Source organism: Hyalella azteca, unplaced genomic scaffold, assembly GCF_000764305.2.
Source record: "Hyalella azteca isolate HAZT.00-mixed unplaced genomic scaffold, Hazt_2.0.2 contig17195, whole genome shotgun sequence".
Classification (NCBI taxonomy): Eukaryota; Metazoa; Arthropoda; class Malacostraca; order Amphipoda; family Hyalellidae; genus Hyalella; species Hyalella azteca.
The window spans coordinates 836-26,331 of NW_025946987.1; the positions used below are offsets into that span (position 1 = coordinate 836).

Below are 25,496 nucleotides of genomic sequence, written 5' to 3' on the forward strand. Positions count from 1 at the left end.
AAGGTGGTAAATTTTTCGATACATTTTCTTTTGTTAACATGATAATATATTACCTATACAGAATTCCAATTTGCACAATACTTAAGATTGCCTTGGTATTGGATAGCTACAAGTCTACGACTATTAGACTATTAAGTATTACTATTACTGGCATTCAAATCACAGGGGGAAATTATGAAGTTGGAGTTGGACCATGCACCATTGCATTGAGAATTTCACCAATTTGCATGGTTTTTGTCACTGCCAATAATCTAATCATAGTGACAAACCAGAGATTTTTTAGAATCAGTTCATTTTTAATTTCCTCATTTACTCAAGATTTTTCAACGATTCAAACATCAATCAACGATAACGAAGAGTTGTCGTTGCGTTGCCGAAGAACGGCCTTTGTGCAATCAGCTGGTTTGATGCAAGGCTTCGGAAGAAAATGGTGCTGACAAGTCGACCTTGCAAATACCACGTCATCAATGAATGTAGTGAACGGAAATCGACATAAACAAAATTTATTATCAATTAACCTCTCCTTGTGGTTTTCAATTTGCTTGAAAACTCAATCATAGATTCAGTCTGCTCCGAGTACATTAGAGAGTTTCATGAGACAATGCTCGATGTTCTCTTTTTTTTTTATAAGAATTGCTGGTCTAAATGCTTGTTGCCATGGCAACTTTGGAATACAAACTCGAATAGCGAAATTACTTGGGAATTGTTTTAACTTCATGACCTGAGCGAGCATGGATCCACTATACCTTGCTCTCACATGCTTCAGGAAACGTAAATTTGACAGGTGCATAGAAATATGTACCAATTTATTGGCTAGAAACCCCTATGATCAGGTGGGTCGTGGATTTAAGCATATATTCCTAGATTATTTCAATTTTCAGATTAATGGACAAAATGTAATGTTATGTGAACAAATTTACAGATTAGACCGCCAAAAATACATGTAGCGTTTTTACATGATTATAATTTTATGGTGGCTACGTCATTAATCTGTATTATCTTGTCGCCGATTTTGGCAAGAGTTTTCACGACTTGATGTAGGTTTAGAGCCCATAACTCTCTGCTTATAAAATATTTAACTCAAATTAATATATATATATATATTCAATTCACTTAGAAAGAGCATTCTTTTGCCCCCAAATTTTGAGCTAAAATAAAGATAAGCCTATAACCACTCCTCAACCCACTGCTTCTGTGCTACACCTTAAATATATAAGAATTTAGCCCACATCATATAACACGCCATTCTATGAAAATGTTACAGCATTAGCAAAAGAAGTGTAGTAAACCTCAAGGAATGCATATTCTGTTTTTTTTTACAAGCACACTCATCTGCCGGAAAATGACGATACGTAGGTAGAGCGGGAAAATTTTGCATGGCAGACTATTCTAGATATATCAACTCAACTTAAAAATTATTTTCCCATCTCAGGCCCCTTGGTCGTTGAAAATGCGTGCGTTGACGGAGCAAGTTTGGGTTGACGAAGTCGAGGGCGAAGAAGAGGTCCTGGCCGACGCCCTCATGGATGACAACAGCATCGCCACCGTCGCCCGTCCAGGGACTTCTCTGCGAACGGCTCCTCCGTCCACAGCAGGCCAGGGGCCGTCACAGGCTGTACGGTACAGATAATAAATCTCTGAGATGAATGCTTTTTGATAGCTCTTATCATTCTTCAACAAGTAATTCTTTAGTCAATAAAACAGCTGCAATTAACTTTAGTAACTCATTCAAAAAGAGAATGGAGTAAATTTTAAAGCTAAAAACATGCTGTAACATATCATTAATTTTAACTCTCACTAACACCCATTGTGATGGTCTTGTGGGAACAGGCCCAGCACCCAGGGTGGTCGCCCGCTGACCGGAGTGTTGAGGCCAGGCACGCAGGGCGGCCGGCCAGGGACCATCGACCAGGCGCTGAAGACCCCACGGACGGCGCATACAGCAAGACCTGTGTCTGCTGCCACTGGTATGATGGTTCTCTCTAAGGTCCAGACCCGTGTCTGGACCCAGACCCGTGTATGATGGACTGGTATGATGGTATGGTATGGTGGACTGGTATGATGGACTGCATGGTATGATGGACTGGTATGATGGACTGGTATGATGGACTGGTATAATGGACTGGTATAATGGACTGGTATCATGGACTGGTATGATGGTACTCTCTACGGTCCAGACCCGTGTCTGCTGCCATCGGTATGATGGTACTCTCTACGGTCCAGACCCACGCCCCCGGGACACACGCTGGTCAACATCACGACTCACCTGAACCTGAACTGCTCGATGTCGTACATGAGACATCGCCCCCGGTCACACACGGTGGTCCACATCACGACTCACCTGAACCTGAACTGCTCGATGTCGTACATGAGACATCGCCCTCGGTCACACACGCTGGTCCACATCACGACTCACCTGAACTGCTCGATGTCGTACATCAGACTTCGCCCCCGGGCCACACGCTGGTCCACATCACGACTCACCTGAACCTGAACTGCTCGATGTCGTACATGAGACAGCGCCCTCGGTCACACACGCTGGTCCACATCAGGCAGGTGCTGTCGATGATGGAGCCGAACATGATGGGGGCGGGGATGTAGGCGATGAGTCTGTACATGACGAACTGCAACCCAAGTGCCAAGGCGCGCTCTTCTTCCGACACTGACCTGGATTATTTAAGTTACTTCAAGATAAGGAGTTCCACGTTAACATACATTTTATAATAAAATATTTCCGTAAGAACATAATAAACACAATGATAGTTATAGGCTGGAAAAAGAAATTAAAATGAGAACAAAGGGCCGAGAGTGTTCCGTGAGGTGCTGGCATACCTTAACACGATCATGAGGAGGGGCATCTGTGAGGTGGCGACACTAGCACACATGAGGAAGAGCACCACCATGAAGGGCATGAAGGTGTTGCAGGGGATGTAGCACGGGCCAGACGTCGCCACGGGCACCGCTACCACCTCCGCGAACGCCGCGCTTGACGGCTCGAACGCAACGCTGTCGATACCTGCGGGCATGCGGGGCACGTTAGGTATTTAGGCGCCACTCACATGTAAAGTTCATCACGCAGAGATACCGTACAGCTCACCACTCACAGGTACAGTTCGCCACTCACATGTACAGTTGGTGAAGGACGAAGGTGAGGCGGCCGTACAGCCGGCATGGCAGGGACTGAAGTATGTAAGGCCGTTGTTACCGCACACGGGCTCGGCTAGACGGTGCGAGCATTTGCATCCCGTATTGCACCAAGACGTCAAGTTTACGGTGAATGTGCCACTAAGTTTACCACTAGCGCTCACGCTCGAAGGTCCTTGGTGTTCAGAGCTTGAAAAGAAACTGCTCCTTGATGCCAAGTTGTCCCCATCCTGGTTTTCATCGAAAGGAGTCGTGATCAAAACGTCATCGATGTAGTCGGAAGGAACGCTAAATTTAGGCATCGCAGTGCCACTGAAGGCCGACCTCTGGAGCGCTGGAGGGGCAGTAGAGTGCGTGTAACCAGCTGCCACAGGTTGTTCTACAGACTTGCTGAAATACGGCGAAGTAGCACCAGCCATTTTGACGTTCTCGCATCCGAGAATAAAAAACAATCCGTAGAGACTCAGGCCAAAAAGGTTACATACCATGAGCATCTGCACGGCTCCTTTGGGACGCAGGCTGAATCGTTTGAGGATGTAGCCCCCCAGGAATGTACCCACGCACGCCCCTGGGATAGCGACTCCTCCCGTAAACACGGACGCTTGCACATTAGAGAGTGAAAACTGCGTCTCCAGATACTTGGGCAAGAAGACGATGAAACCCGAGACGATGATGAGCTCCATGCACGCCGCCAGGCAAGTCATGAAGTAAATAGGATTGAGTATAAGTTTCAAGAGACACGCAGGAATATCTCGTACGTCCTTGCCATACATGCGCCGCGAGGCCAGACTTGTTCTCGACACGCGCGAACAGGTGCTAGTCTCGCTCTTGGTCCTGCGGTGGCCTTTGGCCGTCTCCGCGCTCCTCTTCTCTGCAAGTCGAACTTTCTCACGTTCCTTCACCAGCTTCTTCGGGAACATCAGGAATGGAACTGACAGGACGAATAGCGCCACACTGCCCAAAAGAAATCCCGCCCACCACATCCCAATCCAACGTGGATGAGTTCTGTCAATTTTAATGAGATCTTCAGAGACAAACAAAGTATCAACATAAAACGAGAGAAGATAGCCTCCTAAGAGGAACCCCAATACTGGCCCGAACGCTCCCATGGTGTAAATGATGCCGATGTACAGGGAGGAGTCCTGCCTCTTGACGTGGTCGTCGATGTATGTGGTACCAAGCGTCAACAAAGGGGAGCCTCCAGCCCCCAGCAGGAGCTGGCCCGCCATGAACAGCAGCACTGGGGTTATCTGGCCAGGTGCCACGTCTTCATCAATGCAGGCGCCGTTATTAGACGACCCCAAGCGAGGCAGCTTAGGAAAACCAAGCTCAGGCAGCTGATCAATTGGCTGGTGATGGATTGTGGCCGCCGTGCACATGCTTGATCCATTGGAGGCTAAGGCTCCAGATCCTTCAACTGACCATCTTTCCAAGAAAAGTTGTGGACCCACAAACAACAGTGAGCCCATGCCCATGGCAACACAACCAACAGCAATCCATACAGGAATGTGACGGCTGGATCCAAGATACGACACAAAAATAACGGTGGAAACGTTGCCAATCTCATACATGGATGAGATGAGGCCAGTAATGTATGAAGGCACCTCATATCGCTTCTCTAAAGTAGTGATCACAGAATTCAGGTAGCCTGATGCCACAGCTTGCTGGACGGTCACAAGGAGGGACAGAAGCAGAACAAACACTTTGATGTTTGCAAGTTTTTGCAAGAAAGAAGGACGAAATGATAGCAGACCACACTCAACCGTGGACGAATCTGATGTGGGAATGGCGGTAGAAGATTGGGGCATTGCTGCAGCACAAGAGGATGTACCAAAATGATGTAACGGAACTTCCTCTTCTTGAGATGGTAAAGTTTTTACGGTATCAACTCTTATCGGAATATTATTTTTAGGCCCAGAGTTACTGCAGACATTATTTTGAACAATTGGTTTATCTTTTTCATAAGTTTCTAATTGAGACGTAGTAGGTTTATCATCATAAGGCTCTAACTCAGCTAAAGCATCTTCAGGAGGACAATTGATTTGAGAGCTCAACTTTGAAGATTTTGTTGGCTGCACAGCTAAAGATTTGTCATCATGTGTTGGGCATCTTGTAGTATAATTAGGGCCACTTAGACTGCCACTGTTCACTATGCTGTTATGGTAAATAGTATCACAATTTCTGCAATCTCCCTCTTGTAAACTAGATACAGAAGTTTGAACTGAGCCATGATCATTGCTGTAGCAGCCATGAAGATTGTCAGCGTTTATGGTCTCTGTTGAGCATGAAGGGCCATTTGATTTTTTCCTTTTCTTGCCATTGGATGGAAATGCTGCAGCAGAAGCAGGTTGCTGCTCTACATGAGCAGATTGGTGACTGTAGAGGCCAGTCTTTGTGTAGGCATCATGAGACATCTGAAAAATGAAAAGATAAGACTATTTCTCAATTCAAGTGAACAAATATTAACATACCTATAGTGGGATTTTTTTAGTAAAAATGTTCATTTTGCAATTAATCAAGCACTTTCCCCCAAATATTCAAGACAGAAATATTTACATGTACATAATTAATCTCTTACAAGAAATATTGTGTTCTTTGGAAATTGGAAATAAAGAACATATTCTTTATTGCGTTCTTTAGAAAGCTACAATTTTCAGTCAAGATTGCAAGCATAAGTGAAAAAATCCAGAAGAGGCCAACTGCAAAATGCAAATGAGCCAAAACAGCGACCATTTGGCATTTGTCTTTTTTCCCCATGGTCCTTGCATAATTCTACCCAGGATCAGAACAAAATTCTAGAGGGGGGAACTGGTCACAACAGCTCTATCCAATTTCTCAGTAGGTAATGCTTGCAATGTAAGCACACATTATGACTTTTTTCCCCATGGTCCTTGCATAATTCTACCCAGGATCAGAACAAAATTCTAGAGGGGGGAACTGGTCACAACAGCTCTATCCAATTTCTACATAGGTAATGCTTGCAATGTAAGCACACATTGAATGATACACGGTTTGAACATTTTTTAGAACCAAAACTTAAAAAAAACTACCAAACTGACTATGAAAATCCAGTCAAATCTTTAATGAAGATCATCTTGAAAAGTAGCTACAACCAACATCAAGCATTAAGATCCACCATGTGCATCAGGGTGCAGAGAGTGAGCAAATATCAGAAGATCATTGGCCAAATCAAATATTAATATTGATAAATATACCTACATGACATGAAGATTTCAAAATCTATGTCTTCCTAAAATATATGCAACGCTCTTGTCTTAATATAGTACAGGGTGCGGCGCGGGAACTTACTTATTTGAATTGCGCGCCACGTGGCGGCCATTAGTCCTAGGAAGGTGGCGCCATGCGCAATATGGTGCGCGGGCTATGAAGTTTTTCGTCCACTCAGTTCAGTTGCTGTCTCTTATACACATCTAGATGTGTATAAGAGACAGGTTTTAATCTCTACGCCTTTCAAAACGGCAAATTATTATGCGATGTAAAAATTTAGAATTATTGATATTGTTCAATTTACGATTGATTCACAACGTTTTGAACACGCCGGTATTTTTACGATGCAGTCCGCCTCCTGCCTTCCATGTTTGTGCTTTCGACGTCGCGCCTAAATCTAATTTGTGCCCGTAGAGCGGCTTTCCTTTTTTCTTACTTACTTTGATCTTTTCCCAGAGACACGACCTGCAAGACTCGATATTTCATTGTTTTGTCTCGCACTTTTTCATGTAAATCAAATTATTTCTTTTGATGTTGAGTCACGATAGATCGAGGCAGGCGGCTTTTTAAAAGCTTGGAAAAATTTTATCGTTCGCTCATGTTGGTTATTGAACCTTGATTTTTATCTCGAAATGCAGCCGGCAATAACAACCTCTGTCTCTTATACACATCTAGATGTGTATAAGAGACAGGCATGGAGGTCACCTACAAGATGTAATATTCAAGAATTAAACTTGTAAGTAAACCCAACGAAACTTTAAATGTAGCTCTTTGTAAAAAAGAAAGAATTAAAACGCTATCTTTAATACTTTTTACTTTGTGATTTTTTTAAAAGAGTAAGTTCCCACGCCGCACCCTGTAGGTACCTCTTTAAGAGTATTTTTAGCCAGAAATTATGAAGGTTCAGGTAGTACTTCTGGCAATGAATACTCAAAAATACTAGCAAGATTTTGGGCCAATCAGCCTGATCATCATAATACTATTGGCAAACTCTGCATAGTGGCTGGCATGAAATATATATATCTACCTTTCAAGCTGCAACTAGAATCAACCAGGGCTACTCGGGACGGTTTTGAGTGTTTTTTGTTAATAACTTCTTACCATGAAACATTTCATAAACAAGTTTAGGCTCATTTTATAGCTCTTTGCGAGGGCTATCGAATGGAATCTTTAAAAAAATTCCATATGCTATTTGTAAAGTGCCAGAAGCAAAAAAAAGAGTGTCCCAAGTAGCCCTGTCGAACGGGGCTACTCGGGACACTTGGAATAAAACTTCATTTTAAAATATTTGAAGCATGCTGAGTGTACTCATCTAAAGGTGTACTCATCCAATCCAACAGTACTCTGAAGTCCTCCTCTTTCATTGTAGATGATGTAGAGGTAGAATAAATGACAATTTCTGTGATTTTTACTGGTTTTTCCTTTATTGATATGATATTCCATAAACATTAATTACCATCAACTGGGGTGACTTCCCCTCTTTTTTGATTTTGTTTTGCAAACAAAAACAGGGTCCTAAGCGCCGGGGTCATAAACGCCATGGTTGTAAACGAGGTCATAAACGCCAGAGTGACTTTGGCCATCGTTTATGACCCCACTTTGGCCATCATTATGAACGAGGCAGGCCTAAGTCCCCCAGTTGACAGTACTGTATTATTGATGTGATATTACTGTATTAATGATGCAATGTTACCATATCCATGAACATGCCATTGAGCCATTGAGCATTTACAACAACCTTGTTCACTGCAAGCTTCATATCAGCAGCCTTATAGCATTTTTTCTGTATCTGTAAGCTTACAATGGCTTGTAATTTCACACCATTTTAATTGGGTTAAGTGAAATTACTATAATAAAATATAGGTAACTCCGTACTCACTGCGGTGAGTGACAGAGCGCGTATTTTCTCGTCAACAAAAACTTGAGGTCATGGTCGGATGGACAGATGGACATGGCGAGCACAATAGTGCATTTTTTCCATAAATGAGAAAATGCACTAAAAAGATCGTGAAAAACATACCTGAAACAGAAAGGAATGTTTTAGTGACAACCATCATATGTTTTGGAGAAATAAATCATAGTTTAGGCCAATTACTTTTCATTATATGATGCCTGGTGCACAATTCTAAATATGACATTCTATGCACAATTTTGTGATGCCCAATGATGCACTAATTTTTTGATAAGTGAACTTTTTTCGCTCAGCAAGGTAAATGTAATCAATAGGTATTCTTTGTTTTTAATAAATTTTTTTTCTTAACTGGAGCCTTTGCTAACTGAGGTTCTACTGTAAATGTGCTTTTGGGGGTGTCCCAAATAGCCCCAGGGGGGTGTCCCGAGTAGCCCGGGTTGACGGTAGAACTTCCCTGCCATATTTTGAGCCACAATATTTCTGCCAGATCAATCAACTCCTATATACTTGTAAATAAATGTATACACTTGGGCTGCAAGGTTCCATATGTATGAAAAATTTGTCACTTGGCAGCCATCAGATTTTATTCATAAGTAGGGAAGTACTGTCAAACAGGGTAATAAGGGACTGGTGGGGTAAATCAGGACAGTCCTCTGTCATGGTGTCAAAATTTCAGAGGCAAAACTTCTAATTCATAAATTGCAAAACTAAAAATTGTGGCATACACTTCAATATTTTTCCTATCTATGTAGCACAAAGGAAGTTAAGAAATCATACATTTACTAGCTTCAAAAATTTCCTGAAAAAATGTTTGAAATGATATTTTGGAAAAGTATTTCACTAAGGTAAAAATAACCTAGTAAAAAAATATCTGCCATATAAAGAAATTTTGCTTGAAAACAAACTTGCAGGCAGGTGTTGGCTTAAAAACTTGATTGGCAGAATTAGTGTACCTCGATCCAAAAGAAAATTGCTATTTCTGCATGACAAGGTAGGTATTACAGGACAACCTTCCCAGGATTAATAAGGGACAGCCCTATAAACACATTTGCAGCAGAACCTTGGCCAACAAAAAAATAGTTGTTTACAAAGAATTTTGATTAAATTTACCTTTCTCAGAGACAAAATTTCACTAAACAAAAAATTACTGCATAATTGGTCATCACAAAATTGTGCATAGAATGTCACAGATAGAATTGTGCACTCTGCAATATAGAATGAAAAGTAATCAACCTAAACTATGATTTATTTCTACAAAAAATATAATGGTTGTCACTAAAATATTCCTTTCTGTTTCAGGTATGTTTTTTACCATCTTCTTTTTTGTTACAGTGAATTAATTCCCTTGACTACTTAACACGTTGACTACGTATTGGTACATATGCGCACCACGAAATATATTTCTCCTGGTACATAATTCAGGGTTGCCAGATGGCCTAAAAAACGGCCAATTAAGTCCGTGAACGAAAAGGCCAAAAAGGCCTATAACTCAATATGTACTAGTATATTTGTAGGTTCCGGTGTAAAAATTCAATTTTTTTATTTAATTAGGAAGCGCCCCTTACAACCCCTATCATAAATTTCAGCCGACCACCTAAATTGAAAAAACTAAATCGCGGAATTTGTCCGGTAAAAAAAGAAAGTATGGCAACCCTGTTCCATAATAGTACTAGAAAAATGAAACAAAAGTACAAGATGAAGCAATCGTAGTCAATGTGTTAAAATGGTGCGGAATCACAAGCCCAGTATGCAAGCCTATGGAGAAAATGCTATGCAACTGCTGATATAAAGCTTGCAGTGGACAAGGTAATTGTCAATGGCATGGAAGCTTTTTTGGGTTTGTAAAAGTGTTATGTATAGAATGAAAAAAATAGTTTTTGATAATGAAAAATGATACAGTATCATCAATAAAGGAAAAACAAGTACAAATCATAGAAAATGTCATTTATTCTACATCTACATTATCTACAAATGAGGAAGACTTAGGAGTACTGTTAGAGTTAGTACTGGATGAGCACCATCAAATGAAGTAATAAGGGACAATTTTGAGCATTTTTCATTACTAGCTTTTTGTCCATGAAACATCTCATAGACAAATTTGGGCTCATTTTAAAGGTCTTTGCAAGGGGTATTGCATGGCATCTTGAAAAAAATCCTATGTGCTATTTATAAGGTGCCAGACGCAAAATAAAAGCATCCCAAATTACTCCTGGGAATGGGGTAATTTAGGTCGCTTAAAATAAAACGCAACTAAATAAAATAATTTAACCCACCCATCCCTTATTAACCCATTTGACAGTACACTCTATACCTATGCTTCTAAAGTTTTAAAATGTTTTATTTCAAGCATCCTGGATTACCCCATTCCCAGGGGTAATTTTGGGATTTTTTTTTTTTGCTTCTGGCACCTTATGAATAGGATATGAAATTTTCTCATAGATGTCATACAATAAATAGCCCTTCACAAAGACATGTAAAATGGGCCCAAACTTGTTTATGAAATTTTTAATGTACCAGCAAGAAATTTTCAGCAAAAAATTTAAAAAATGTCCCTTACTTCCTCATTTAATAGTACCAATCCTGCATAGTTGCAGGCACACTGCAAATGAATGGATTGATTGATTTATATTAATAAATAGTGACCATTGGCTTGATCTGCATTGAAAACTTAGCCAAAAGCCCAAAACCTTAAATTAACCTCCATAACAATTTATGATGACAACTCAGGATACAGGAAAAAGATGGAAAAATTCTTTCTTTCTATTAAAATCTTACATTTCTTTACTGATAACTCTTTAATGAATTTGCAATCTCATGGCTTCAATGATGGCAGCCTATTGCAGGAAGGTTAGATATACATATTCCACAATCCACACCCTCAAGTCTCAACTGTATGTGGACAGTGGATAATTTTCTAGATTTTAACAGCCCTAGCATAATTTCTATTTCTAAAATATGAAAAACAGCACATTTTGCCATCATAATGACTCTCAAAAATCACTAGTGAAGCAATTGTTTTTAGCAACAATTTTTGGCTAAAGTTTTGCACATTGCACAATACTCAAGATTGCCTTGGTATTGGATACTACTAGTACTATTAGACTATTAAGTATTACTGGCATTCAAATCACACGGGGAAATTGAAATTGGGAAGTTGGACAGTGGAGACTGGAGACTGAGTCTGAGTTGGGCCATGCCGTGCAGCGGGCGTGCACCGCCACGGCGCCACCATGAACATTGAACCATCCATCATGGATCATGCCCATGGCACCATGGAGAATTTCACCCATTTGCATGGCTTTTGCCATTTCCAATAAGCTGATTCATGTCATAAAACTAGGTAGAATGTGATATTTCAACATGCAGTTTTATAAAAATCTAGGAAGACAAGTTTGTTTCTATCCTTAATTTCTGGGAAAATTTGCTCAATTACTACGTACGTCTCAATATAAAATACCACACAGACTGGAAGGCTTTTCCCACACAAGGCGAAAAAGTATTCTCAATTGGCACTACAAAGTATAAAACTATTTTTAACTCTTACTTTTGCGCATTTAAACTGTGTAATTGGTGTGTTTTCCTTATCAAGACATCACAACGAAAACTTCAATCAACGATAACAAAGAATTGTCGTTGCCGAAGAACGGTGCTTTGTGCAATCAGCTGGTTTGATGCAAGGCTTCGGAAGAAAATGGTGCTGACAAGTCGACCTTGCAAATACCACGTCATCAATGAATGTAGTGAACGGAAATCGACATAAACAAAATTTATTATCAATTAACCTCTCCTTGTGGTTTTCAATTTGCTTGAAAACTCAATCATAGATTCAGTCTGCTCCGAGTACATTAGAGAGTTTCATGAGACAATGCTCGATGTTCTCTTTTTTTTTTATAAGAATTGCTGGTCTAAATGCTTGTTGCCATGGCAACTTTGGAATACAAACTCGAATAGCGAAATTACTTGGGAATTGTTTTAACTTCATGACCTGAGCGAGCATGGATCCACTATACCTTGCTCTCACATGCTTCAGGAAACGTAAATTTGACAGGTGCATAGAAATATGTACCAATTTATTGGCTAGAAACCCCTATGATCAGGTGGGTCGTGGATTTAAGCATATATTCCTAGATTATTTCAATTTTCAGATTAATGGACAAAATGTAATGTTATGTGAACAAATTTACAGATTAGACCGCCAAAAATACATGTAGCGTTTTTACATGATTATAATTTTATGGTGGCTACGTCATTAATCTGTATTATCTTGTCGCCGATTTTGGCAAGAGTTTTCACGACTTGATGTAGGTTTAGAGCCCATAACTCTCTGCTTATAAAATATTTAACTCAAATTAATATATATATATATATTCAATTCACTTAGAAAGAGCATTCTTTTGCCCCCAAATTTTGAGCTAAAATAAAGATAAGCCTATAACCACTCCTCAACCCACTGCTTCTGTGCTACACCTTAAATATATAAGAATTTAGCCCACATCATATAACACGCCATTCTATGAAAATGTTACAGCATTAGCAAAAGAAGTGTAGTAAACCTCAAGGAATGCATATTCTGTTTTTTTTTACAAGCACACTCATCTGCCGGAAAATGACGATACGTAGGTAGAGCGGGAAAATTTTGCATGGCAGACTATTCTAGATATATCAACTCAACTTAAAAATTATTTTCCCATCTCAGGCCCCTTGGTCGTTGAAAATGCGTGCGTTGACGGAGCAAGTTTGGGTTGACGAAGTCGAGGGCGAAGAAGAGGTCCTGGCCGACGCCCTCATGGATGACAACAGCATCGCCACCGTCGCCCGTCCTGGGACGTCTCTGCGAACGGCTCCTCCGTCTACAGCAGGCCAGGGGCCGTCGCAGGCTGTACGGTACAAATAATAAATCTCTGAGATGAATGTTTTTGATAGCTCTTATCATTCTTCAACACTATTCTTTATTCAATGGAACTGCTGCAATTAACTTTATTAACTCATTCAAAAAGAGAATGGAGTAAATTTTAAAGCTAAAAACATGCTGTAACATATCATTAATTTTAACTCTCACTAACACCCATTGTGATGGTCTTGTGGGAACAGGCCCAGCACCCAGGGTGGTCGTCCGCTGACCGGAGTGTTGAGGCCAGGCACGCAGGGCGGCCGGCCAGGGACCATCGACCAGGCGCTGAAGACCCCACGGACGGCGCATACAGCAAGACCTGTGTCTGCTGCCACTGGTATGATGGTTCTCTCTAAGGTCCAGACCCGTGTCTGGACCCAGACCCGTGTATGATGGACTGGTATGATGGTATGGTATGGTGGACTGGTATGATGGACTGCATGGTATGATGGACTGGTATGATGGACTGGTATGATGGACTGGTATAATGGACTGGTATAATGGACTGGTATCATGGACTGGTATGATGGTACTCTCTACGGTCCAGACCCGTGTCTGCTGCCATCGGTATGATGGTACTCTCTACGGTCCAGACCCTGTCTGCTGCCATCGGTATGATGGTACTCTCTACGGTCCAGACCCTGTCTCTTATACACATCTAGATGTGTATAAGAGACAGGNGGGGCTTTACAGCGACGCTGAGAAGCAGTTTAAGGTCCCGTAACTGCTGTGTCAACTGTTATTTAGAGCCAATATAAACTGGGGCTTTACAGCGACGCTGAGAAGCAGTTTAAGGTCCCGTAACTGCTGTGTCAACTGTTATTTAGAGCCAATATAAACTGGGGCTTTACAGCGACGCTGAGAAGCAGTTTAAGGTCCCGTAACTGCTGTGTCAACTGTTATTTAGAGCCAATATAAACTGGGGCTTTACAGCGACGCTGAGAAGCAGTTTAAGGTCCCGTAACTGCTGTGTCAACTGTTATTTAGAGCCAATATAAACTGGGGCTTTACAGCGACGCTGAGAAGCAGTTTAAGGTCCCGTAACTGCTGTGTCAACTGTTATTTAGAGCCAATATAAACTGGGGCTTTACAGCGACGCTGAGAAGCAGTTTAAGGTCCCGTAACTGCTGTGTCAACTGTTATTTAGAGCCAATATAAACTGGGGCTTTACAGCGACGCTGAGAAGCAGTTTAAGGTCCCGTAACTGCTGTGTCAACTGTTATTTAGAGCCAATATAAACTGGGGCTTTACAGCGACGCTGAGAAGCAGTTTAAGGTCCCGTAACTGCTGTGTCAACTGTTATTTAGAGCCAATATAAACTGGGGCTTTACAGCGACGCTGAGAAGCAGTTTAAGGTCCCGTAACTGCTGTGTCAACTGTTATTTAGAGCCAATATAAACTGGGGCTTTACACAGACGCTGAGAAGCAGTTTAAGGTCCCGTAACTGATGTGCCAACTGTTATTTAGAGCCAATTGAAACTGGGGCTTTACAGCGACGCTGAGAAGCAGTTTAGGGTCTCGTAACTGCTGTGCCAACTGTTATTTACGACTAAAATAGTAGAATCATTGTTCTGTCTTATAATATTCTTAGTCAATAAAACATCTTTTTCATGAGGCGGATGCGTGAAAACTATTTATCCATGTTTAAATAATCTTCGAATATATTTTCACTCATAGAAATGATTCAAGTTACTATGAGAAAATGGAAATTAATGTTCAAGCTTGTGATTGTCTGAACTATTTTCTGAGCTCAATTCGCGCAGAAGATTTGATTGAAATCGAATCTTTTATAATTATACATTATTTCGGCAGTCATCAATAGCGCAACAAGAGCACATCACCACGTACCTCCTGCTGGGGCGGGTCTACGTGAGGCTAGACCAGCCCATCACTGCCCTCGAGGTCTACAGCAACGGTCTACTCCACTTCCCGCAGGAGGTCTTCCTCACCACTGCCATTGCCAGGTCTGAGTCCATTGATTCCATTAGGCCACACAGTGTTGAACAATGCCTATATCTACGAGGCATATATATTGTTAAAGTGCTTCATTCCGCACCACTTCTGAACTGACTTAAAGACGCAGTTTACCTGGGCGAGCACGATTTTTCACTATTTACCTGTCGGCTAAAATGCCGGACGCTAGTAATTTGGTATGATTACATTATTAGTTTATTGTTTTCAGCAGATTATTTATAATATAAATAAAGTTCATTATATATATTTGTTATCTAGATTTGTTTCCTGAAGATATTTTCGTACCGATTACCGAAACCGGATAAAATACTCCTCAACACCGCGTGTTCTTTAATTAACTGCACTCCACAAATCCAATGAATATCTATAGAAATTTTTTGCATATAATTTTTGATGTTATTCGTGTGAGTAGCCATAAAATCGTAATCTATAGGTACACGCGGCGGCCGCTTTCTCGTCTGTATTTGGTTGGTTTAGCTACAAAAGCCGTCAGTGATTGACAGACGTAGTTACGAACTCCTAATAATTTTTGATAGTGCGGCTCTAGGCCGGTAATTGGAGTTGAGTGCTAAAACCTGATTGTTTCCTATGCGTTAGGATCCATGAAGGCCTCAACGACCTGCCCATGGCGGTCACCTACTACAAAGATGTCCTCAACAGCGACTCCACAAACATTGAAGCAATAGCATGTATAGCAACCAACCACTTCTACTCGGACCAGCCTGAGCTCGCCCTCAGGTTCTACAGGTGTGAAAAAATGCTGTCATAACTCATTTCTGATTAGCCTGAACTAAGTTATAATAACTTGTCTGTTGAGCTGCTAATGATATGCAATCTGGAGCAGCAATTGAGTTGCCAAAAAGACCTTAACGTCGAGGGGTGGGTGTACTGTAGAACTACTGATAGTTTTGTTCTGCAGGTATTTTCTTGTAAAACTTTCTTGTATCTCGCTTGTGTACTGCTATCCAGACGACTGCTGCAGATGGGCATATACAACTGCGAGATCTTCAACAACCTGGGCCTGTGCTGCTTCTATGCTCAGCAGTATGACATGACACTTAACTGCTTCGAGCGAGCCATTGGACTCGCCACCGACGAGAGCGTAGCTGACGTGTGGTACAACCTTGGCCACGTCGCTCTGGTGAGTGTGATCCTTTTGTTATCTAATAAAAATTTTAAACAATATATTTTCAACATGTCCAGAAAAATGTCTGATTTTATATATAATATTTTTTCAGGGATTGGGTGACATAAATCTTTCCTACCAATGTTTCCGTCTGGCACTCGTGTCCAACAACGACCACGCAGAAGCGTACAACAACTTAGGCGTGTTGGAACATAGACGTGGCAACCTCGAAACTGCCAGAGCATTCTTCATGACGTCATCGTCGCTCGGACCGCATCTATTCCAACCACTTTACAACCACGCTAGTTTGTCTGACTCGGTAATAATTTATTTAGTATTTGGTCTGTATTCCAATTGTTCAAAGCCGTGACTGTTCATTAATAATGCAATGATTGTAGTTTTTACATATCTCACTTAATTGGGTTTCTTCTTGGCACAATGGCGGAAGTTTTGGTTTGTATCGGAAGGGGGATAGCGGTATTTTACACTATCCACAACCGGTATGTGCAATATTTTGTCGTCGGCTGTCATTTTTAGTGTTTGTACGACGGCCGAGAAGCCAATGTTGCATTGAAATTATTACTTAGCTCAATACTACTCCATGTCTGTCATGTAAGTGAGATAACACTTTACTTGTTTTGGCAGTTGGGAGACCTCCAGGCGAGCTACGTGATAGTCCAGAGGGCACTAGCCATCTTCCCCGAACACGTCGACTCCAAAGAACTCCTCCAGCGCCTCAAGGTCCACTTTCAGACCTTGTAGCCCTGCCCTCTTCCAGACCTTGTAGCCCTGCCCTCCTCCACCACCTCAGGGTCCACATCCAGACCTTGTAGCCCTGTCCTACTCCAGCGCCTCAGGGTCCACTTCCAGACCTTGTAGCCCTGCCCTCCTCAACCACCTCAGGGTCCACATCCAGACCTTGTAGCCCTGTCCTACTCCTGCGCCTCAGGGTCCACTTTCCAGACCTTGTAGCCCTGCTCTCCTCCAGACCTTGTAGCCCTGCCCTCCTCCACCACCTCAGGGTCCACATCCAGACCTTGTAGCCCTGTCATACTCCAGAGCCTCAGGGTCCACCTCCAGACCTTGTAGCCCTGCCCTCCTCCAGCACCTCAGGGTCCACTTCCAGACCTTGTAGCCCTGTCCTACTCCAGCGCCTCAGGGTCTACTTCCAGACTCTGTTGCTCTGCCCTCTTCGTAAAACAACGCCCCGCGCTAATCACCCTCACCGTACCCTCGCTATGCTAATCAACAACAACGCCTGGTCCTCCTCACAACATTCCAGACCCTGCGATGCTATTTATTAACCACTTATTTAGACGCACCCGGAACGTGAGGTGGCATCGAAACCCAAATTACTCTTCAAAGTCTGCGGTGCGGTGACACCTTCCCGTTGCTCATTACATCTGCAATCAGGCCTGCCAACGCCACAGTCGGCGGTGGCCGGGGGCGGCGCCAACTCATTGGTGTGGTTGTCAGAATGTGGAATAAGATTAAATTTTGCGGAACTCTGAACACTGTGAAAGATTTTTCTTTAATCAAGAACTTGATTTTAATAAAATTCTAAACAACGTGGAGGGTTTCATATCAATTTCTTTGTTAGTTTTTCTTAACATTTTTATTAGTTCACTCTTCTAACACCATACAAAATTCAAATAACAAACTGTACAAATGCTGTCATTCTGTATTCAATGCGAAGCAAACACTTAACATAAATCGTCACGCATATGCATCAGAAATCTGGGTTGATAATACAAATTTAATAAAACGTAAAAAGAATTAATACATTCGTCAATTTGAAAAATAAATCACTGCCAGTTTACGTATCTTCTGACTATCGATTTTTAATAAAATGGGAGAGAAATATGAGCGGAAATTTCATCCCATCATCTGTGATATAATAATATAAGATAAACCAATATTAAAAAATTCCAGTTATATACCATGAACAAACGTGCGTCAGATGTAAAAGAGTCACTCGAAATGTACACTCAACAACTAGAAGTAATATAAATGCATAGTAAATCACAAGTCACTTCACATGATGATCAATAACACTGGGTCAAGATGAGCTTGCCGCTCGTCCTCCGGCAGCAGCGACATCTTCAGCTCCAGCAGACGATCCAGCGTCGCCGTGTCGCGTAGTTTCGACAGCGGAACCTGTGAGGATATTGTCCCTTGATATTCAATTTGACAAGTTTTCTTTAGTTTAAAAACTCTTAACGTTCACATGGATGCCACCAGGCATTCGTGAAAGGGTCAAGCAGCTAAAGGAAACTTTAAAAAGTGTTTTGCGGCGTTGTAACTTATGGTATTCACATTAGTACTTGCAAAAAAAAAAATTCTTTAAAGTTTTCTTGAATTATTGAACTTTTGGAGGAAAACTTCGATAAGTGCAACATGCAAAATCAGACGCCGAGCATTCGTCACACGCATCGTTATTTGATTCCGCTTGTAATCGATACGTTTCGACAAGTAAATATATCAATATGTGCTCTCATAATTGGCAGGAAATCGTGGTAAGCTAAGTAGTTATCTTGTGTAATTCGCAATAAACATTTAAAACAACAAAGATGCCGTCTTCATTAATCCCTTAAGTCTTCAACTTTTGCCTACAGACAATATGTCCGAAGTCTCTCTCTGTACTCTGAGAGAGCTTCTTTACCGGGTGTCCACGCTGGGTGGACTTGAAGCCACAGGACAACTGCAAGAATGACAGTTACGTATCTGAGAGAGCGTTTACTAACAGCCTCAACTATCCTGGAGCTCTGAGTCTCAATCTGGAATCTTCGTTCAACAACTGCCACTTTTGGCAGCACCCATGCCGATTGTAAATATCTCTGACAATATCTGTTCCGTAGACGAAACCCGTTAGTAAGTGCGAAACGTCATCATTCAAAAATCAGCAATGTACTGAAGAAGGATACTTCGCAAAATAATTTTATGAATACTCTACTGTGATATCAATCATCAATATATTCCTAGGAAAGTCTGCAATTACGTTGAGTAATGCGAGTTCTCACCTGGAAGGCCATGGCTCCCGCCATGTCGGGCACTTGAGAGAAGAGCGCCTGCGACGCGATGGCGCTGAACGGCGTTCGGGAAGCGCTCGACAGGTTAGGTTCCGGCAGGTCCCTGTGGCGTGTCAGGTCGGTAAGTGGTGCTCTGGTAACGAGGCTGTTCGGTCTCTCATGTCTGACGGGCGAGGTTTCTATTTTGGACATTCTAACCGAAGAGCTTTTAGGTTTCGACTTCCAAACTGTATGGCTGGCAATGGATTCATCGGTCGACAAGGAAGAGAGAGGTTTGGGTTCCCTTGATTTATCATCAGGATTTAGTTTGCTGAAGAGCTGAGTCTGGGCTGCCAGAGTTCGGATGGTAGCCTGTACATCTAGAAGAGTTTGAGGTGTTGCAGTTCTTGGTCTACTCTGCCTTGCTTGAGGCATTGGCTTGGCTTTACGAGAACTTTTGGTAGCTGTTTCGGTTATTGTTGAAAATATGCCAGCAGGAAAGGTGTGATCATCAGGTGAGGTTGGCTTCCTCCTGAAACCAAAGGAAACCATTTCGTTTGACTGAGGACTGACAATAATGTTGGGGATTGATACAGTGTTGTCCTGTGACTCTATCCTGTGTAACTGTGTCGCTGGACTGGGAGTTGTAGCTTGCGATGCAGAAAACATACTCTTGACCGCCTCGAGGAGGCGTGTCTGGTCGGTGGTAGAAATGAAGTGAGCATTCGCAGCGTCGTTGGAAGATGTATGCTTCTGAATTGGGAAGTCTTTCAGTGAAGTTAACTGACTCAAGATTTCTGGTAAAACATCTTCAGGTTCTGGCACGAAAGGCTTTGCTAAAACTGAGTGACTTGAAGAAGTGTCCATGTAACTCGACTTCTCGGAGGAAGCAGATGGAAAATCGTTGAAGCCGCTATGCTCAGCCTTTGGTCTGGCAGGTCTATGAACTACAACAGGACCTAATGTATACTCTGCAATGTTCGACGACTCTGTGGCATATTGTACCGGCGCTACGGGTGGCTCCGTTGTTGTGTATTTAGAGTGTGACGACTGATCAGACTTTCTGAAAGTATTCGAAGAAATGTATGCCGAATTAATAATGTCCACGCTGTCACTGGGCTTGCCCAAATTTTGTGTTTTAATGTCAGTATTCAGAGTCGCGTAATTACGTCGCTTCTTTGAAGTCGTTATTATATTAGTCTTTTTGTCTTCTTTCGTACGATCTGCTCGAAATTTACTGCGAGATCTACTGGTTGAAGATGAAACCTGGAACCCTGACTGCAGCTCGGAGTCCTCTTGTTCGTTATGTGAATTCGCGCCCGGGCTCTCGGTGAGCAATCCGCTCGACATAAGATGATTCTTCAGAGCGTCCAAACTTAGAAGGTTTCCGTCAATATTGATTACGCCATCTCCATCCACATCCAGTTGTGAGAGATCGTCTTTTGCGTTCTCGACTCTACTTTCTTTGTCAAGGATTTCATTCTGATTTTCGTCCGAATTACTTTCGGGCGCGGGTTGACCTTTAACTGCTAGGATTTCTTCGCCTGACTGATGCTTGCGCATGTATGTTCCATCCTGCAAGTTGATGATGGGGGTAAAGTCGAAGTCCTTAGTGAGGTTCAAGTGCTTGTAGTATGTGCTGTCGCTCTGATCGAAGATTGCAACATCTGAGCAACCTCGGAAAATTTCCTGCTTTCCGCAACCCATCATATCATTTCCATCCTTGCAGAAGCCCCAGTTGTTGCCTGAGATTTAAAAGAAGATTACATGCAAGAAGCACAAACAACTTGTGCACTCAGTAAAATCACACAAAGCATGAATGACGATTATTACGGGATTAGCACGATTTTAGTTAAATCATTGCACTTAGAAGTGCGCAACTTTCAAGCACGAAGAGAAAAATTAGCATATTTTTACGGATACTTTGAAAGGTTCACTAAGAAATATTATCTTACGTGAACTTCAAACGCATTCAATATAGTGAACCAGTCACCTGAAGTGTAGTGCCATTGCAGCACGCAGTGCGAGCACTTGAGGCCGCGAGGCAGCTTCAGGCGAACGCGAAACAGGACCTGCGATTGGTCCTCAATGACGAACCTGCAATAGAACAGCACCTGAGATTGGTCTTCAATGACGAAACTGAAATGGAACCACACATGTGATCAATCCCAATGACGAACCTGCAATGTAACAGCATTATCTGCAACTGGTCGTCAATGACGAACCTGAAATGGAACAGCACTTGCGATTGGTCCACAATGACGAACATGAAATGTAACAGCAGTTGCGATTAGTTCTCAATGACAAACCTGAAATGGAACAGTACTTGAGATTGGTCCATGACAAACCCCATAGAACTTCTAGCTCATTGTAAATATCTCTCAAATCCATAAAATTCGCGTGTGCCCGCTTATTTTGCTTGCGTGTCAACTCCTACCTTGTGCCTGGAGAGTCTGCCAGCTCGAGGATGTTCTGGTTGAGGCAGCTCTGTTTCGCGTACTCGTTTGGGTTGTTGGTTGGACACAACCGAAACTCAAACCAGCCGAAGTGATTGGCCGTCAAGTGAACAACCGCTGTGATTATCTGCTGAATCAATGCGTCGTTATGATCTGAAGTACTTACAAAAAAAATAGTTTTAAATATGCATTTTCACAGCCATGATGCTAGAAGTGGATTATTAGGTATTTGTCGTTTCCAAATAAATGCCGAGCCGATTCACAATAAAAAATTTAATTAATTGCTTTAGAACAAATTATGGTAGAAAGGTTTCAAAATGTAATATAATTCCTGGCCTGTAGACCGTACGTCCCCACATGTCCCTGCCTACTTAAACCCCGCGTGTCCACTTGTCCCTGCCTGAGGACCTCGTGCCCCTATATATCTGTCTCTGCATGTGGACCTCGTTGTCTTACCTGTCCCTGCCTGTAGACCCCACGAACCCTACAATACTTGCCGGTAGAACCCACGTCCCCACCTATCCCTGCCCGTAGACCCCGCATCCCACCTGTCCCTGCCTGTAGATTCTGCTGAGGGTCCCGGTCCCAAAGACCCCTCCAGCCTCATGGGGACGGGGGCGGGGCAAGTCCCATGGGTCCCCACACTCCCCACAGCGGCCGCCGTTCGTCGTCCACTGCCGCTATACAAGAAAAAATCTCTTAAACGTTACAATTTGAAATTTTCTTCCTTAATAATAATATTTATCTTTTGTAAACTATCAACAATAACTGCGCAGCATCAGCCATCCGGCCGCCAGTATCATTTTCGGAAAAGCATTCGTGACTCAAACTGCCTCAGAAATCGACAGTGAAAGTACAGTGTGGGGCAGAACCGATTGAGCAGTTTTGAGGCAAAATAAAAGAGTAATGGAGGTACATAAAGAAGAAAGTTCATTTTCCTCGAGGTTAGCATAACATACCATTTAGAATACTTNTATCTACAAATAACGTTGGTATATCTAGAAGTAACGTCGGCCGGTATATCTAGAAGTAACGTCGGTTTATCTACAAGTAACGTTGGTATACCTAGAAGTAACGTCGGTTTATCTACAAGTAACGTTGGTATATCTGGAAGTAACGTCGGTATATCTAGAAGTAACGTCAGTATATCTAGAAGTAACGTCTGTTTATCTACAAATAACGTTGGTATATCTAGAAGTAACGTCGGCCGGTATATCTAGAAGTAACGTCGGTTTATCTACAAGTAACGTTGGTATACCTAGAAGTAACGTCGGTTTATCTACAAGTAACGTTGGTATATCTGGAAGTAACGTCGGTATATCTAGAAGTAACGTCAGTATATCTAGAAGTAACGTCTGTTTATCTACAAATAACGTTGGTATATCTAGAAGTAACGTCGGCCGGTATATCTAGAAGTAACGTCGGTTTATCTACAAGTAACGTTGGTATACCTAGAAGTAACGTCGGTTTATCTACAAGTAACGTTGGTATATCTGGAAGTAACGTCGGTATATCTAGAAGTAACGTCAGTATATCTAGAAGTAACGTCTGTTTATCTACAAATAACGTTGGTATATCTAGAAGTAACGTCGGCCGGTATATCTAGAAGTAACGTCGGTTTATCTACAAGTAACGTTGGTATACCTAGAAGTAACGTCGGTTTATCTACAAGTAACGTTGGTATATCTGGAAGTAACGTCGGTATATCTAGAAGTAACGTCAGTATATCTAGAAGTAACGTCTGTTTATCTACAAATAACGTTGGTATATCTAGAAGTAACGTCGGCCGGTATATCTAGAAGTAACGTCGGTTTATCTACAAGTAACGTTGGTATACCTAGAAGTAACGTCGGTTTATCTACAAGTAACGTTGGTATATCTAGAAGTAACGTCGGTATATCTACAAGTCTGTAATTCGCAAACGAAGTAGAAATCGTTTCATAATGGCTCTAATGAACAGGTAAACGTGAGGATTGGACCACTCTAAAAATTATTCTAATTCTCTTACTTCAGTTTCCTCAGTATAAACAATTTATTTTTGATGAGCTCCAAATAGTTTAAATAATTTGTTTCATTGTCTGTCGCGTTGCCTCGGGATTGTTTAATATCACGTGTCAGAGATATTTCTTCTTATCTCTGGCATGTGAAACTTGTAAGGGATTTTTTTTTTGCTCTGGATGGCCTGATGAAATTAGTGGCAAGATCGCATGGAAAATGAAAAGTATCCCAAAGGAAATAATAACGGGAGAAAGGGTCGTCACACGAGGAAAAAATTACGGAAGAAAAAGCGAAAATCCGGAAAGAATAATTAATGGAAGAGAGGGTCGTAACCCGGCGAGAAAAATAATAGAAGAATGTGACATAATCCAGACAGACAAATAACGGAAGAAAGGGTTCGTAATCCGGAGAAATAATAGAAGAAAGGGTCGTAATCCTTACAGAAGATAATGGAAGAAAGTGTCGTAATCCGGAGAGAAAAATAGTGGAAGAAAGGGTCGTAATACGGAGAGAAAAATAATGGAAGAAAGTTTCGTAACCGGGGAGAAAAATAATAGAAGAAATGGTCGTAATCCGTAGAGAGAAATAATGGAAGAAATGGTCGTAATTCGAAGAGAGAAATGATAGAAGAAAGGTCGTAATCCGGACAGAAGAATATAGGAAGAAATGGTCGTAATCGATTTGCGGGACGACCGCTTCTAAGCGGTAAGCCCGTCGATGACTTTAAAATATTTAAATGATATTTTGGGAGAGGAGATAAACTTGGGCTACAAGATGCAACTGCTGGCCGTACGAACATGTCTGCTACAGGCTGCAACTTCTATAACAATTATAGGTTGAAGATTTTAGTTCGTGGAGACCGCGTGGCAACAAGATACCATCTGTGGAACCCATTAATTCAGGTCCAATAGGTAAATAGCCGATAAAAACCAATTGAAATAAGGCAATTGCACCAATTGGATAAATTTCGTTGCATTATATTATCCATACAAGAAGTTTCGTCGTAACGGGCCAAATGTGGGTTGTATATTTTAATAAATGCGATTAAATTTGCCCTCTTTCATATAGATGCTATTTACAAGATCCACTTCAATCTCATTATACGATCCTCCGATAAGGGGTGTTTGCTGATACAAAACGTATTAATTAAGATAAAGGATATAGTTCATAGAATACATACATGGAAACCTCCACAGAAGAGTTCGTGGTCGTTGTAGTCTGGAGGTGTTTGGAATCCCAGCCGCCACATCGTGCCTCTGGCAGGCGGGTCGAGCAAGCGGCCGTGTCCTGTGGCAACAGCCACCAAAGCAAACAAAACTCCTATCATCAACATTTTTTTCAATTCTACGACCACACAAAGTTCAGTAAATTATCAATTACTCACAGAAGTTTACTGACGGATAATCAAGTTATTTCTTTGTTGGTACCACACACGATTTCGGTATTCTTGATGTCAATTAACAGTACCCTGCAAGGTACCTACACTTTTTAGTTTCAAGTTCCCTCGTTTTTAAAAAGGAACCTATGTCTTAATGTTTTAAAGTAAATCCAAATTTCTAAAGCTAACAAATCTCTTTAAAAAAAACCTTCAGTTTGATAGTTATTTTAAACTCTTCATACTTTACATAAAAAATGTTGGTGAAATACCATTTAAATGCTATTAAAATAGAAGCAGGGCTCTGCAAATAAATAAAAGCTCTCAACCAATAAGATGGAATCAATCGTAGTCGTTGCGTACTCTATTCTATGCTGGGTACAA

General features: G+C 41.7%; 4 protein-coding genes across 4 annotated transcripts; 2 read left to right on the top strand and 2 right to left on the bottom strand.

Moving 5' to 3' along the window:
• The first annotated feature begins 625 nt into the window (after positions 1–625).
• Positions 626–2,032, top strand: LOC125179392 (tetratricopeptide repeat protein 8-like). The gene is made up of 3 exons (XM_047885174.1): positions 626–833; positions 1,433–1,620; positions 1,831–2,032. Exons 1-3 carry the CDS (start codon positions 732–734, stop codon positions 2,021–2,023), a joined length of 483 nt encoding a protein of 160 aa, XP_047741130.1. The 5' UTR covers positions 626–731; the 3' UTR covers positions 2,024–2,032.
• Positions 2,033–2,480: 448 nt separating this feature from the next.
• On the bottom strand, positions 2,481–11,970 carry LOC108672586 (solute carrier organic anion transporter family member 4A1-like). The gene is made up of 4 exons (XM_018160284.2): positions 11,829–11,970; positions 3,125–5,558; positions 2,833–3,016; positions 2,481–2,667 (listed from the first exon to the last, which is right to left on the bottom strand). The coding sequence occupies exons 2-4, from the start codon at positions 5,556–5,558 to the stop codon at positions 2,481–2,483; spliced, it is 2,805 nt and encodes a 934-aa protein (XP_018015773.1). The 5' UTR covers positions 11,829–11,970.
• Positions 11,971–12,173: 203 nt separating this feature from the next.
• On the top strand, positions 12,174–18,841 carry LOC108672587 (tetratricopeptide repeat protein 8). The gene is given in 9 exon segments (XM_047885173.1): positions 12,174–12,381; positions 12,981–13,168; positions 13,376–13,588; positions 13,925–13,970; positions 14,988–15,139; positions 15,747–15,896; positions 16,119–16,290; positions 16,388–16,594; positions 16,921–18,841. Coding segments are annotated over 9 exon segments (1,347 nt in total). The 5' UTR covers positions 12,174–12,279; the 3' UTR covers positions 17,038–18,841.
• Positions 17,883–25,259, bottom strand: LOC108672588 (the record flags this gene model as incomplete). The annotated part of the gene is given in 6 exon segments (XM_018160286.2): positions 17,883–18,432; positions 19,296–21,028; positions 21,277–21,380; positions 21,721–21,866; positions 22,288–22,419; positions 24,918–25,259. Coding segments are annotated over 6 exon segments (2,391 nt in total). The 3' UTR covers positions 17,883–18,309.
• Positions 25,260–25,496: the final 237 nt, after the last annotated feature.